The sequence below is a fragment of the Myotis daubentonii genome, chromosome 1 (assembly GCF_963259705.1).
Source record: "Myotis daubentonii chromosome 1, mMyoDau2.1, whole genome shotgun sequence".
Lineage (NCBI taxonomy): Eukaryota > Metazoa > Chordata > Mammalia > Chiroptera > Vespertilionidae > Myotis > Myotis daubentonii.
Window position 1 is genome coordinate 29,839,532 of NC_081840.1, and position 16,118 is coordinate 29,855,649.

At 48.4% G+C, this 16,118-nt stretch overlaps 1 protein-coding gene across 1 annotated transcript in view; it reads left to right on the forward strand.

The window, feature by feature from the left end:
• The window catches only part of SPTB (spectrin beta, erythrocytic), a 119,523-nt gene that overhangs the window by 58,289 nt on the left and 45,116 nt on the right, over positions 1-16,118 (forward strand). Inside the window, exons 3-4 of the mRNA XM_059693603.1 lie at positions 13,603-13,754; positions 14,989-15,162. Coding sequence (XP_059549586.1) covers positions 13,603-13,754; positions 14,989-15,162 — 326 coding nt within the window. The remainder of the gene's footprint in view (positions 1-13,602; positions 13,755-14,988; positions 15,163-16,118) is intronic.

Genomic DNA, 16,118 nt, shown 5'->3' on the forward strand with positions numbered 1-16,118 from the left:
TTAACTTGTTGACATTTTTCTCTTCAGTACTGTCTTTGGAGTTGCCTGGGCAGAATAGGCAGGGGTCAGTCTTTCCAAAGAGGCTCAGGCAGCAGAAGCTACCTGTGGTTCCCATCATTTCAGTGTGTTGCTCGGCCACCCCCACGCCTAAGAGTCACAGGGCAAGGAAGGTGCTTGGTTCTGTGTTTCTTATAAGATGGTGGTGATCTGCTCTGCGGGTATATATGGCAAGGTTGGCCTGGCCTTTTCTTTCTGAAATTGAAGGTCCTGGGTAAATGTCACAAGTCCCAGATCCAAGTCCTGGTTCCACCTCTAATGCTACTGCTACAGAGGACGGCTGGATCCATTTCCTGTTTCATAAGATCAGGACAGCAGTACTTTGCCAAGGCTGTGAATATCAAATAAGAGGAAGTTTATGAAAGCTTCTTATTAATAATAAAATACTAGGCAAATGAATGTTTGTATTTATAGGAAACCTTAGTATCTTTCTGTCCTTTCTCTTCTACCAACTTCAGACATTCAAGATCATTAATTCATTCATTGGCCCAGTGACCCTGGCCTGCTCCAGGGTCAGTTTCTTCCCTCTTAACCCTCTTTTTTCTTAGAAGGCCTGGGTTGGAGAAAAGAACCAGGGGCTGGGGAAATGAGGCTGAAGCTTGTGTTTGGAGCGCTCAGCTTCGTCCCCAGAGACCCAGTGCCCCTGAGGATGAAACCCCGTGCTGCGAGAGCTTTCTCCGTAAGGCCAGCCAGCCAGGACCCCAGCTGTGTGTCTCTTCCATCGGCCCAAGGGACCAAAGGACGAGCTTGTTAAGTGCTCTTCCTGGTATAGCACCTCCTGTGAGTCCGTCTCCACTTAATGACCTGTAGCTAGAAGACTTGCATTTGGTTAACCGGACTCCATCTTTCCTGCCTCTCAGTTAACTTCCTCTCAGCCCCAAAGGAAGCAGCCCCTCTTCTGCCTCCCTGATCAACCCCAGCTCCCCCTCCCTGGGCCAGAATTAATGAGCCATCTGGTTACTCGGTGTGGAAACCACCACAATGACCTCTCCAGAATGAATTACTCTGGATTCGGAACTGCGGATCAGCCTGGCTAAAGTGGAAGTGAGATGGGGTCAGGAAAGTGGGATGGAACAGGCTGCAGAAGGCTCCTGGGAGAAGATGGATTTGACCTTGGCAATGCCAAGGGGAGGCCTGGGAGCCCAGCAGGAATATTTGCCCAGTAGGTTCCCTGGGCAGATGTTAGCTCTCAATGTCAGCTTCTAAAGCTGGCAGCACTTTTTGAGGTTCTTTGGTGAGTGGCCATGAGGTTTCTTCCTGAACAGGGAGCTGTCCTCTGCTTTGATGGTTGTGGCACCTTCCCAGACAGGCCACTCTTTGGATCTGCTTTGAAAGGTTAGAGGAAGGAGCAGCTGAACAGGCCAAATTCCTATCCCTCCAAAAGGTTCCAGCCTTAGTGCTACAGTAGAAAAGCTCTCAGTGCCTCCTAGAGTCATCTCATTGTCACACCCCCTGCCTGTCCCTCCCCTTTTCATACTGGCAGCCATTCGGTAAACATTTGTGGCACCTGGAGGAGGGAAGGAGCATTGCAGGCTGCAAGGGACTTTCCCAGCCAGAATGCCCGCCCTCTGTGCGCTCTCTCCTCATCCCAGGGGAGGCCTCCGCGTGCCTGCACACCTCCTCACAACTGGTTGTGTACCCCAGTGGCTCAGGGCAGACGTGGCCCAGCTAGGGGAGGAGCAATGCCACAGAAAGGCGCCCAAAAGAGAAACCCTGTGCACCAGCCTCCCTCCCCTCCCTCTCCTTCCTCCCTCCTGCTCCCCCTGCCTCACACTTGCACACAGCTTGGCATCCCAGCTCCATGGTGCACAGAGGCCTCTGGAAGGTTGCAGCCCAGGGCCGCCTGAGAAGGCCTGTAAGGAGGGCCAGACACGCCCTTCCTCCTCTTCTTCGGCCTGCTGAACAATTACTGAGGGACAAACGACACAGAGCTCCCCTTTTCCAACAAAGTGCACCAACTTGTGTAGCCCACTCAAAATTGGAACCCAACTGATGCTTCAAACTAGAGATGTGCTTCCTTGCTGCATTCTCTCTTTGTGGCCTTTTTACTAGAAATGAGATGAGGACGAGTGGCGAGGTTGGTCGAGGACAATTCAGAGAACGCAGAAGGACAGCAGGTGCACTGCAAGCTACGTCCCGTGCTCTGAGTCACCGAGTTGCTGCCACTTTGAACCTTGAACACCTTCCAGACCCATTGTGCCCAGACCCCAAGGTCAAGTTCTGTGATTGACAGGTGTTCCCTCAGAGCCTTAGGACCGTGGTTCTCAGACCCTGCTGCTCCCTGCCCACCCACCTTGGCTCCCCAGGAACTTTCTGGAGAGCGTCGTTGGGTTCCTTCCTGACTTTGGTGGCAAAAGATGATGCTTAGCCCCTCCCTGAACTCCTTTCCCCACTTGTACCAGGATGACATGAGCCCAGGTTGCCTGAGTGGTTTCATGTCCAGAGGGTGAATGACTTATTTTAGAGGGCAGGGTGTGCCCACACTGTGGTGGCAGGTGGTGGGGACCAGCAGCTTCTTGGCAGCCTGTGAAGTCGATAAATTCGGATGCAGCTGCTGGCGACCAAGGCACCTGGTGTTTCTGGTCCTTATGTCTCTCTTACGCTACATGTGAGAACAGAGAGGGTGTCATTAGCGAGAGGTCTTTTTAAAGTGTTTTCTTGTCAGATTTCAAAACGTGAACTGGAGTTTCATTTAGAGACTATATTTTGAGAAAATATACTATTCACGGAAATATCTAAAATTATTAACCATCATTTCAGTGTACTACTGTCAGAGGGAAGAAAATTGGCTCAGCAGCTTCCTCTTGGAGGTCAGCCATTGTGAGTTTCCCTCCTTCCCCCAGATAGGCCACTGTGCAGATAAACCTCCAGGTACCTGTGCAGACAACCCTGCAAGCGAGGCCAGTGCGCCACCTGCACCGTGTGGTCCTGCCCAGCACATGACACCTCTCCCGTGGCCCCTCTCCCCTCTTGATAAGAGCTGTCAGAACAAAGGCTCCCTTTCTCTGGATGACTATCATCATGGAGACGCTTGATCAAATATTAATACACCGAGGTTAATAATAAGACTCTCTTCCCTCCCCATGCGGTGCAGTGAGTGAGCCATGCTAATAGCCTCCTCCATCTTTGGGACATTCCTGTGGGCTGTCGGCTCCGTTCCCAAGGGCAGGCTCTGGCTCCAGGCCTTGGCTGTGCTCACGGCTCCTGGGAGCAGCCAGCACCCACTCTCCTCACCCCCTGCAGTGGGCCCCGTGCATGCTGCTTGGGCAAAGAGGTGGTGTTTTCAGAGCATCTGTAGCAATTGTTCATTTTCCCTTTTAATCGTGTCACTGAGAGAGAATGACAGGGAGGCTTGGTAGCAGCCAAATCTCTGGGAGCACTTTGCCTCCAAACCCTTTGGCCTTCAGACTCTGGAAACTAGATCAACCAAGGAATCTCATTGTACAGTCTAATGAGAAGGAAGTAGATAAAATAATCACATGTGCTTATAGACCTACAGACATGTGCATAATGACAAGTCATGATAATGCAATGAACGTTTACTGAGAACTGTGAGTTTATAGCATAACCTATAGCTGATAAGTCATCCAAGGATGAGTAGGAGCTTGTTTGAACATGAGGGGAATAGTGGGTGGAGATAGGAGGGGCAGGCAGGAGCCACAATGCAGGGGCCCTCATAGGCTATGGCTGTCTTCAGGGTCCGGGCAGGAAGTAGTAGCCAACTGGCGTGGCTCAGTGGTTGAGCATCAACCACGGTTCAATTCCCAGCTGGGCCACAACCTTTGCGACAGGGGTTTAGGATCTGAAGGAGGGGCCGATGCACAAATGAAAATACTATACAAGAAATATGAATTTAGAAGGCATGGAGGGCCAGGTGGAGACCGCTCTCTTGGAGAGGCACACTGAAACCTGGCCTTATCCGCTTTTCATTCAATTTTAGATACACATCTTGCCCTCAGTAAAGCATAGCAAACAGGTAGCAGACAGACCATCTCTACGGTCAATAAAGATCAGTAGAGGTCAGTAAGGCTCAGTAAACATTTACTTTGAGGCTATTAGGTCAGGAAATTGCTTCTAGTCACCACTATCTCAACAGAACAATGGTGCTTGGTGTTAGCCCTGCTAACACCGAAGGTCCATCAGCCTTCCGCGTTCCTTGGTGCACTCTCATGATAGTATGGGCAATGGGTGGCTTCCTGCCCAGTCGGGGCACATGCCCGGGTTGTGGGCTCGATCCCCCTTGAGGGGTGTGCAGGAGAATCAGTGATTCTCTCTCATCATTGATGTTTCTATCTCTCTCCCTCTCTGAAATAAATTATATATATATATATATTTAAAAAGGAGTGGCTGAGGAATTTAAAGTGGGGATCATTTGCAAAGGAATGGCAGAGTTGCAGGACCACAGGGCAGGAGCCATTAGCAGGGAGAGCTCTGGGCTTTCAGAACTGGAGCCCTGGCCTTCAGGGGAGCTTGGAGGGATGGAGCTGCTCGCAGCCCATCAACCTGCTTTCACAAGGATCAACATGGTTACATTAGGGCAGTGGTTCTCAACCTTGGCTGCACATTAGAATCACCTGGGAATCTTTTTAAAATCCTGATTTCCGGGCCTCATCCTCCGGAAGTTCTGTTTCTTTGTTACTAATGTTGTGGCCCCACCCCATAACAAAGAAACGGAATTTCCGGAGGATGAGGCCCAGAAACCAGGATTTTACAAAGATTCCCAGGTGATTCTAATGTGCAGCCAAGGTTGAGAACCACTGCATTAGGGGTTTTAAAGGTCACTCTGACCTCAGTGGGAGAACAGGTTGTGGGGAGGAGGCACAGTGGTCCAGGAAGAAGGTGGCAGTGTGAGCCAGCTTGGTGGCCATGTGGAAGAGAAAATGGTCCGTCCCAGCAAAGTGCTTCTTCTGTCCTCCTGCTGCTGTCAGGGGCTTCCCCTCACTCAGTGACCTTGGCTCCTCGGGGCTTCTGTCTCCTCACTGGAAAGTGAGAGGCTGGAACCAGATGATGCTCAGGCCTTTCCAACTCTGGCGGCCTGCGGAGCAGCGCTGACCTGCTGACCGCATGCCTCTTCACCCTGAACTGTGGAGCTCTGCTTCCTGGCCTGGGAAAGCGAATCGATACTTTCTAGCAAATCAGTGGGTTCTCCAGAAATTCTCTCTGTTCACTAAAAGCTGGGCTGAGGCTGAGGCTGAATCCTGGGCCTCTCGACCTCTGTGCCCCGCAGTCCCAGTGAGCGCAGTGTTTCCATGCAGCCGCCACCTGCGCGCCCAATAACAGTGCTCAGCGTTTGCTCAGCTGCTCCGTGTTCTCGGTGCCTGTTACCCAGACGATCTGGCTGACCCTCAGGCACTCTGAAGGAGGCCGCGGGAACTGTGACTGTGCCCTTTCATCGATGAGGGAGGTCACACAGCGGGAAGTGGCAGGACAGGACGAAAATCACAGGATTTTAAAGTCATCACGGTGCATACCGGGCCTCTTGGATGACCTTCAGACCTGCATTCTCCCCTCCTTGGTGCCTTACCTGAGACCCTGCTTCCCATATTTCCTCCCACCACCAGCTTTTTGAGCCTCTTTGATCAAAACCCTGAACTCATTTTTAATTCTGTCTTACAGTCTCTGAATTCTGTCACCTGCTGGGCCAGTTGACCTGTGTTCTGTGTTATTGTTCAAATCAGCTCCTGTCATTTCATTTCCACAGTTCATTTGTCAGTGGGCCATGTCACCTCACAAGAGACTTCTGCAGCCACCTGAGAGCTGGTTTCCCTGGCTCCGGCCTCTCCCCTCTCCGATCCCATTTACACAGGGCAGTTAGAATCATCGTCCAATAACTTTTTTAAAAATATGTTTTTACTGATTTTATAAAGAGAAGAAAGGAGAGGAATAGAAAGATGGAAACATCGATGAGAGAGAAACATCAATCAGCTGCCTCCTACACACCCCCAACTGGGGATTGAGCCCGCAACCTGGGCATGTGCCCTGACTGGAAACTGAACCATTAACTCCTGGTTCATTGGTCGATGCTCAACCACTGAGCCATGCTGGCTGGGCTCCACCCAATATATCTTGAAGATTGTTTTATATTAATAGATAAATAGCCTCCTCATTCTTTTCTATAGCTATATAGTATTCCATTGTATGGACATATCATTTGTTTTTTAAGAGGAGGGGAGGGGGGAGAGAGAAACATTGATGTGAGAAAGAAACATCGATCAGTTGCCTCCCACATGTGCCCTGACCAGTAATTAAACCTGAAACCTTTCAGTGTATAGGATGATGCTCCAACCAGCTGAGCCACAATGGCCAGGGGTGGACATACAATTTTAAGTTAACAGCCCCCTTTGGTGGACATTTAGGTTGTTTTCAATCTTGTTCTATTTCAAAAAATGCAATGAATATCCTTGTTATGTATGTAGGTTATTTCCCAAATGTATAAGTTTATCTCTAGGATAAATTCCTAGAAGTGGAATTACTGGGTTCAAAACTATGTGCATGTGTAATTCTGATCAGTCTTGCCAAATTGCCTTTTCTGCCCTCTCCAGCAACATATGAATACTTCCCACCCACCCCCCTCCTTGCCAAACTGGTATTTTTTCACACCTTTTGATCTTTGCCCATTTGATAAGTGAAACATGGTATCTTGGTATACTTTCACTTTACTTTTTGACTTTTAGTATGAAAAATTTCAAACATACAAAAAAATAGAACCCTAGTCAGTTTAGCTCAATGGATAGAATGTCGGCCTGTGGACCAAAGGGTCCCAGGTTCAATTCAGGTCAAGGGCACATGCCTTGGTTGCAGGCTCCTCCCCAGCCCAGGCCCTGGTCGGGGCTCATGCAAGAGACAACCAATCAATGTTTCTCTCTCATCGATGTTTCTCTCTGTCTTTCCCTCTCTCTTCCACTCTCCTTAAAAATCAATGGGAAAATATCCTCAGGTGAGGATTAACAACAACAACAAAAAGAGATAAAAGTAGAATAAATTATCACCTAGATTTAACAACTGGTAATATTTTTCCATATTTGCTATTCATTTGGGGGATTGAAGTATTTTTAAAGTAAATTGAAGATCATCATTACATTTACCACTAATACTCTAGTGCAGGGGTGGGCAACTTTTTGACTCGAGGGCCACAATGGGTTCTTAAACTGGACCAAAGGGCCAGAACAAAAGCATGGATGGAGTGTTTGTGTGAACTAATATAAATTCAAAGTAAACATCATTACATAAAAGGGTACGGTCTTTTTTTTTTTTTTAGTTTTATTCATTTCAAACGCCCACGGGCCGTAGTTTGCCCACGGCTGCTCTAGTGTGTATCTCTGAAAAACAAGAACATTTTTCAACTAACAAAACACCAGTATTATACCTAATAAAATTAACAATAATTCCCCAAGGTAATCTAATACCCACTTAATATTCAAATTTTCCCAGTTATCTCAAAATGTCTTTTATGATTTATTTGTTCAAACTAGTTAAGGACCATGTATTAGACTTGTGTGTGTGTATATATTATATATACTTTTAATTTGCACATCTATTATGAGTAGTTTGGATAACTTTCTACACAATTAAGAGACTTTTGTGGTTTTTCTCTGTTAATTCTTTGTTCACATCCTTATGTACATTTTGCTATTGGATTATTGGTCTTTTCCCTTATTAATTTGTAGGTGCTCTTTACATACTAGGTCATTAGCCCTTTGTGATATCTTTCCTCCTTTGTTTGATTTTGCTATGGTATGTTATCCCACACAAAAATGTTTTTAACATAGTTGAATTGTAGGTCTTTTACTTTTTGGCTTTTGGATTTTGTGTCATATTCCTAAACAAAGGTTATTTTAAAAAACAACAACAACAAAAAACATTAAGTTTGGTAGTTTATGGTTTCATTTTATACATTTAAATTTTTTACCCAAATGAAATGTATCCTGAAGTATGAGGTATAAATTTAATTTTTCCACCCGAACCGGTTTGGCTCAGTGGATAGAGCGTCAGCCTGCAGACTGAAGGGTCCCAGGTTCGATTCTGGTCAAGGGCATGCACCTTGGTTGCGGACACATCCCCAGTAGGGGGTGTGCAGGAGGCAGCTGATCGATGTTTCTCTCTCATCGATGTTTCTGACTCTCTATCCCTCTCTCCTCCTCTCTGTAAAAAAATCAATGAAATATATATATTTTAAAAAAATTTAACTTTTCTTGGATGGCTATCTAGTTTTGCCAACACCCTTTGCCCGGTGACCTGTGTTTCTCCTTCTTATTTGAAATGCCACCTTTATCAGATAGGAACTGCATATGTGTACTTGGGAGTATTTCTGTGTGTCTATATCCATACACTAGCACTACAGTTTTATTATTATAACTTTATTCTGTGATTTAATATTTGATAGAAAAGATACCTGAGAAAATTGTTCACCCTTTATTACCTTTCTTTTTTTAAAAATTTTTGTAGCTATTTTTAGTTGCTTTTCCCAATGAATTTTCTTACAGTTTCTCTAGTTGGCCTAAATTTAAGTTACATAATTTAAATAGATTTAAAATAATATTAAGCATATAGGTTAAGTTAGGGTAAACTGATATTTTGGTGATGTTGGGTTTTCCTATTTGAGAACTGGGCATGCTTTTCTACTTATTCAAACCTTTTGTGTGCCTCAGAATCCTTTTTTTTTCTTAAATTTATTTATTGTTGACAATATTATAGCTATTCCCCATTTTCCTCCCCTTTGTACCCCCCTCCACCCAGGCCCCGGCCTTCCCTACTCTATGGTCTGTGTCCATGGGCTATGCATATATGCATATATGTTCTTAGGTTAATTTCGTCCCATCCCTTCTACCCCCCTTCCCTCTGAGATCTGTCATTCTGTACACTTCTTTTTAAATTTAAGCTGAAACACTTTGTCTGTTTACTATCATTGGGAAGCCCTACAAATTAATATTTCAGAAAATAATCCTGCCGCGTCTTCAGGGGTTCCTTTTGCCTCTAGAATGAAATCTAAACTACTTAGCCTTTTATTCAAGGCTTTCCACATCTAGTTTAAAGCCGCATCTAGTTCTCGACATGCTTTCTTCTTACCTGTAGCTACTCGTAGTCCCCTCGAGTGAGCGCTGTCCTTTTCTGCCTCTGTGGGCGCACCCCGCCTCGTCTCCCTGCTCCCCTCCTCCTCTGCCTGTCCAAAGTGGTTTTCTTCCTGAGCGCCTCCCCACGCCCCTTGATGACTCCAATTAGAAATGACCTCTTTCCTCTTTGACCCCAACCATTTATTGTCTGTGCCATTTATCTGGTAACTAATCCAATATTACCTGGTGGCAGCTTCTGTATTATTAAAATGAACTGCCCTTTATCTCTTGTGTGGTTGCAAAATTAACTTTTGTGGATTTGTGTCATATTTCCTCAGCTGGCCTGTGAGGCCCTTGGGGAGAGTGAGCCTGCCTCATGCTCCCTGCAGCATTTAGGATGGGCCTGCATGTAGTAATAGTAATAGTAATTAATAGTAATAGTAATAGTAGTGATACTGACGATGATAGTTAACATGACAGCAAGCTTTCTGTGGGCCAGGTACTGTTTTAAGCACTTTCCATGTGTGAACTCACATATTATTGGATAAGTATTTGAGTTTTGGTCTCAGACTAAACCTTTTTATTTTTTAATATATTTTTATTGATTTCAGAGAGGAAGGGAGAGGGAGAGAGAGAGATAGAAACATCAGTGATGAGAGAGAATCATTGATTGGCTGTCTCCTGCACTCCCCCTACTGGGGAGCAAGCCCACAATCTGGGCATGTGCCCTGACTGGGAATTGAACTGTGATCTCCTGGTTCATAGGTCGGTGCTCAACCACTGAGCCACACCAGCCATGCAAACCTTTTTTTTTTTTTTTTAATTAAATGTTTTTATTGATTTTTAGAGAGAGAAGAAGGGAGAGGGAAAGAGAGAGGAAAACATTCTGCACACCCCTGCCAGAGATCGAGCCTGCAACCTGGGCATGTGCCCTGACTGGGAATTGAACTGGCAACCTTTCGGTGCATGGGATGATGCCCAGCCAATTGAGCCACCCTGGCCAGGGCTCAAACTAAACCTTTGAAGGGGGATATAAAGGAAAGACCACCCAGTCACGATGCCCAGACAGTAATTCTAGCTCCTTGGTCAGAGTTTTCTGGGGAAGGCCTGACATGTAGGCAGGAATGAGGATGGCCACAGCCTGGGAAAGAAAGGGAGAGACACAAATGGGGACGGAGAGGCCCTGGACTGGATAGCAGCAGAGGCACGAGTGGATCCGAGTCAGGCCATGCTGGCAGGCTTGTCTCCTTTCCTGTGCTGGCAGGGTTAGGGCTCTAGAAATAAGGCCTGTGCTGGCAGGCCTGGCTGAGGCCTCCTTTCCACAGCAGGTCCCTGCAGAGCAGCCCAAGCCCCCTGGGGACACCAGGCCCAATGCACGGCCGCCTCCTGGGCCTTTCCGAACCACCCGGGTTCCCAGCCCAGCTGGCTCCCAGCCACAGCCTCTCCTGCACTTGGAAGGCTCCTGCTGGGAGAATGTGCTGAGTGTTCCGACGTGGAGCAGCCGGAGCCAACGAGCTAATGGAAATTAATCCCCACTCCTGGGCCTTTTCTCTCCTGTGGCCAACATGGCTTCTCAGAATCGCTCCCATGTCTCCACACCGCGTGTTTCAGGTGCTGGGGATCCCAGGCAGCTTCACCCCAGCCTCCAAGGAAACGGAGGCCTGGACGCCGGGTGCCTGCCTGAGCTCTAAACCTGCACCTCCCATATTTGGGGGGCCGGGAGGTATCGTTCGTGTGCTGAAGACCGGGGGCATCGCACTGATTTATGGGCCAACCCAGCAGCCTAGAATTAAAGCCCACGCACCCAGCTAGGCATACTTTGTTACACTTTGCTAGGCACAGGGGAATGGGTCTTAGCAACCATGTAGTGAAATTTTTGGATTCTTAAAGACAGAGGAAGTGAGAGAAGAAAGGACTTCAGTGTTTTTATTTCTTATTGATTTTTAGAGAGAGGAAGTGAGAGAGAGAGAGAGAGAGAGAGAGAGAAACATTGATGTGAGAGTGGAACATCCATCGGCTGCCTCCTGCATGCCCCCTTCCGGGGATTGAGCCCGAAACCCAGGCATGTGCTCTGACTGGGAATCAAACCAGCAACCTTTTTGGTACCCAGGAGGAAGCCCAACCACTGAGCCACACCAGGGCTAGGACTTTAGTGTTTTTAGACACTCACCTCTAAAGGGGCTAAAAATTTCAGCCCCTTGGTCAAAAGCTCCACAACTGATTGGAAGAGCTGGCCTCTTAAAGGACAGATCTGGGTTGTCCGGCCAGTGTGGCTCAGTGGTTGACCATCAACCTATGCACCAGGAGGTTGCTGGTTCCATCCCCCATCAGGGCACATGTCTGGGTTGCAGGCTCGATCCCCAGCCGGGGACATGCAGGAGGTAGCTGATCGGTGTTGATGTTTCCTTCTCATTGATGTTTCTATCTCTCTCTCCTTTTCCTCTCTCTTTAAAATCAATAAAAACCTATTTTTTTAAATAAAGAACAGATACGGGTTTGGGGGAACAGCTCCCGTGGGACTGCGGCAGACTCTGTTGGATCCGGACATGTCCCAGAATAAATGTTTTCCGTTAATTACGTCATCAAAACTTTAGTTGTATTTTACTGAAGCAGTCCTTGAAATCAGGAAAGTGGTTTAATTCGCTGCCAACAAACGAGTTAGGGGTCTTTTCCCTCTGAAACTTTGCCCAATGTCCTAGAATGAATGAATGCCACTTCAATGTTTTATTTACATAAGATTTGTGTATTTAGCTGTAGTATTTTCTTTTCTTGGAAGTCTTATTTAGATGGCTGCCGTTGAATTCTCTATGTACGATTCCAGCGCTCATCATATGTATAATAGAATATGTCTGACTCAGAATAGGAGCCCTCCTTCCTGTCCTTGAATTCCCCATCTACACCCAGAGCCTGGCACCTGATGGGTATACAGTAAACATCTGCTGGGTGAATGAATAAAGGACCTGAGCTCCTAACACTAAAATAGCCACACAGGGGGAAGGAATTTGATGCTGTGAGCCTCGGGAACCGCCAGGATTGTACCCTCGAGGGGGTGCTGACTGGACTTCTCTTTTTGTTGTTAAATAGATATTTAATAATTTAGGAAGCCAGCCCTCCCACAGTTGGGGCTGAGTTGAGCAGACAACAGTGAGCCTGCTCCTGAGGCGCTGACATTCCCTCCTGGCTGTGACTGACCCTGGGGATCCTCCAGGGCCCCGGGCCCAGCCACACTGCCAAGTCAGCTCCCGCCTGGAGTCTTCGGCCAAAGTGCCCAGAAGCCGGTTACCACAAACAGTTCACTAAAGCAAACAGATGGAGGTTCACTCCTCTTCCTCTCTTCTCCCCCCTTTTTTCTATTTTTCTACCACTCTTCTCTCTCTTTCACCCTCCCCCAGTCTTTCTCCTAGCCCAGCCTTCTGCCCTCCTCCAGCATCTTCGTCAAGCTTCCCAGCCCTAACTGGACAGCTCGCCAGGCTTTGCAGAGGTGCTGAGAGGCATCCGCCTGCACTGCTACGGTGTGGGCAGAAGCCTGGTTTGGCTGAGGCTGACTTAGGATTGGGGGTGTCATGTCAGCTCCTGGGTCTGAAGGTGGAGAACCCCTGCCTGCCATTCTGGGTGTGAGAGAAATAGTCGTGGGGAGCCCCCCGGCCACGCCTCTATTATCCCCAACTCCACTCAGATCATAGATTGCACATGGTCTCCCTGTCTCCTTGTTCATCATTCTTTCCTCCCTCCCCGGAGCTCCTCGAAGACAGACAGTTTGTTTTCCCTTCATGTGTGATCAGGCTGGCACAGGCCTGCACCAGCAGGAGCTGAATCCGTGTCCGTACATTCAGCCACAATACAGCTATGGGGTAGCCACTGTGTCGGGCGTCAAGCCTTGGGGAGATAGAGGTGAGCAAGACAGACTTCCCTGGGCTCAAGAAGCCTGCAAGACAGACTTTAAATTAGTACAGGTGTGAAGCAAAACATAAATGAGAAATGCAAACGCGAGGATCAAGGCACACAAGGGGAGACCTGACCTTAAGGAGAAAAATCTTATACCGCCAGGGTGATTCCTAAAGGATGAATAGGATTTAGGGGAAAGAGTGGGGTGAGGGAGAGGTCAAGAGACGATTCTAGCAGAGGGAATATTTGCTGAATAGTTGGATTGGTGAAGCTGGCATTGAAGTCTAAGCTCACTGGCACGGTGGTACAGAACATTCTGACTGGCACAGGAAAACAGATGGATGAAGGACGGGTGTCTTGAATCTGTGCATGGAATAGGGTAGTGGGAGTTATCTCTTCATTGGCCCCGTCACAGCACGTGGGGCTGTGTTACCAAAAGGCTATGCTCTGATCACAAATGCTTCCAGGAAGGGTGTGGAATAGATACATCAACCTCCTTTGCCAGAGATGGGGGACTCTGGGTTTCAGAGAAAACCCTTTGACTCCATGCCATTGCCCCTTGACCTTGCCCACCTCGGGAACCTAACCTAGGACTCTTCTCCCCACACAGATGAGCGAGAAGTTGTTCAGAAGAAGACCTTCACGAAATGGGTGAACTCGCACCTGGCCCGCAAGTCCTGTCGCATCACCGACCTCTACAAGGACCTGCGGGATGGACAGATGCTCATCAAGCTGCTGGAGGTGCTCTCTGGAGAGATGCTGGTAACGCTCTTTGCTGTGCCGGGGGCCTGTGGCTGGGGCCATCCCCCTTCAGGAAAGATATGGTCTGGGGGCCTCTCCAGTTCTCCTGGCCTTCCAGGTTTCTCCCTATTCTTTTGGGAGGTTTTCATACTTAATGAGGTGCAGTGTCCCCGTGGCTGGCTAGGTTCTCTGACCTGTTCTCAGAATTTCTGGCCTCCTCTGGCCTCTGCCAGCCTTCATGCTTCTCCAGGAAGCCGTGTGGAGCTCTTGACTTTCTCCACTTGAGATCTGGGCATCTGTGGCTGGTCTGCAATGGCCACGCTCAACCTCCGTGCACAGGGGGAGATACATGGACTGATGGCTTCCCATTACCCAGCTGGAGAATTGTGCATCCTTCTTGGAACCAAGGGAAAGTGTGGAAGATGCTGTCTTGTGTGTTCCATTGCTCTTATGCATGGAAGTCTATTACGGGCCCTCTCGGTTGTAACCCACCAGCAGTAATGTTGCCCCCGAGGAAGAACCAGATTTAGGTCCATGTTTTCCTCAGTTACTTTCATTGTGACCTTGGGCCTATCACGCCTGACCTTCTTTGCTTTGTTTCTCCCGAGTGTAAAACTAGGGACATAACACCTGTGCCTAATGAAGTGATCTAAGATCCTTGGGGTCTGGTGAAAAGGTACCATATTCTTCTGCTGCCTTTTCATCTCCAGGCTAAGTTCTGCCTCTTACCCTGCATTAAAAGCCCACTAGTGAGAATTACCCACTGGGAACCCTTCAGATGTTGAGGTTACCCATCCATGGTGGTCCCCTTGAATTTTGGCTAGGGCCATTGGGGGGTGAGGAGGGAGGAGGTTGGATGGTGGGATAGACCCATTATCAGTCCCCAAACTAAAAGCCACTCTTATCACCAACTGGCAGTAAATAGTCCTTATCACTGTGCTTGGCACATACCCAATAAGTGCTCAACTACCGGTTACTTATTGGGTTTGAATACCATTTATCACCCACCCAGAAGGCCTGGTTTAGCCCCAGGCTCAGTACTGATGCCGCCTGATTGCAGAGTGCTTGAGGGAGAGAACCTCTGAACTTCGCTGAAAGAATGGGGTTGGAAAGTGTCAAGGCGTGAGTGTGGGAGTCGAGTTGAGCCAGGAGGGTGGAGGGTGGCTGCTGAAGATAGGAGCTGGTGCAGGCTACGGCCACCTCTGCGGCCACTGTGAGGTCCCTCCATGCCCACGGGGCCACTGCTGTCCCCCAGCCAAAGCCCACGAAGGGGAAGATGCGCATCCACTGCCTGGAGAACGTGGACAAGGCCCTGCAGTTCCTCAAGGAGCAGCGTGTGCACCTGGAGAACATGGGCTCCCACGACATCGTGGACGGCAACCACCGCCTGGTCCTGGGCCTCATCTGGACCATCATCCTTCGCTTCCAGGTGGGTTCCCAGAGGGCAGGGGGCGTGGAGGGAGCCTCTCCGAGCCAGGCAGGCCTGGGAATCTTATAAAATGGTGAATAAAGAGGGAGTGTGTGTGTGTACACTCTGGGGAGGCTAGAAACCTGTCCTGCGGGAAAGTGCCGGTGGGAAGGAGTGACCCTCCTCTGCATCGTCAAACTGTTGAAGCTCCGGGCAGGCTGTCAGTCAGCAGCCTGGCCCTGTAAGGGAGGAGGGAGAATTAGTGGCTGCACTGAGGTCTGTCTGCAGTGGTTCTCAACCTTCCTAATGCCGCGACCCTTTAATACAGTTCCTCATGTTGTGGTGACCCCCAATTTCATTGCTACAAATTGAACATAATTAAAGCATAGTGATTAATCAAAAAGACAATATGTAATTATATATGTGTTTTCCGATGGTCTTAGGCGACCCCTGTGAAAGGGTCGTTCGACCCCCAAAGGGGTCGCGACCCACAGGTTGAGAACCGCTGGTCTAGAAGATCTACTTTTTGTCCCCTTCTCCCCATGTGTGTAACTTTACGGGTTTTGACATAGTTTGATTCAGAAACTGCAAAAACAGTGCAGAAGATCTGCTTTTATGTGTTTCAATTAGAAACTTCTCTCTTCCCGCCCTGAACTTCAAGGTTTGTTATTTATAAGGAAATGTGGAAAGCTGAGGGAAGGAAGCAGGACCGTCCACCTGCTGGTTTGGGGACAGAAAGAGCCTCGTCAGAGGAGGGGAGGGAGGGAAGAGGAAGGTACAGCACACAGCTCTCGGACTGAAGAGCCCGGCCAAGTGCTCTCCGGTGTCCCATCTCACCATGCGGGGGCCGGGGGGGGGGGGTTGGCGGGGGTGCGATTAAACAGTAACAATGACAGGACTGGGCAGAACGAAAAGGCAAGAGAAGCTCCTGATCCAAATCCAATACCTTCAGCGTTAGTGCTGCTCCCGGCCTTGCA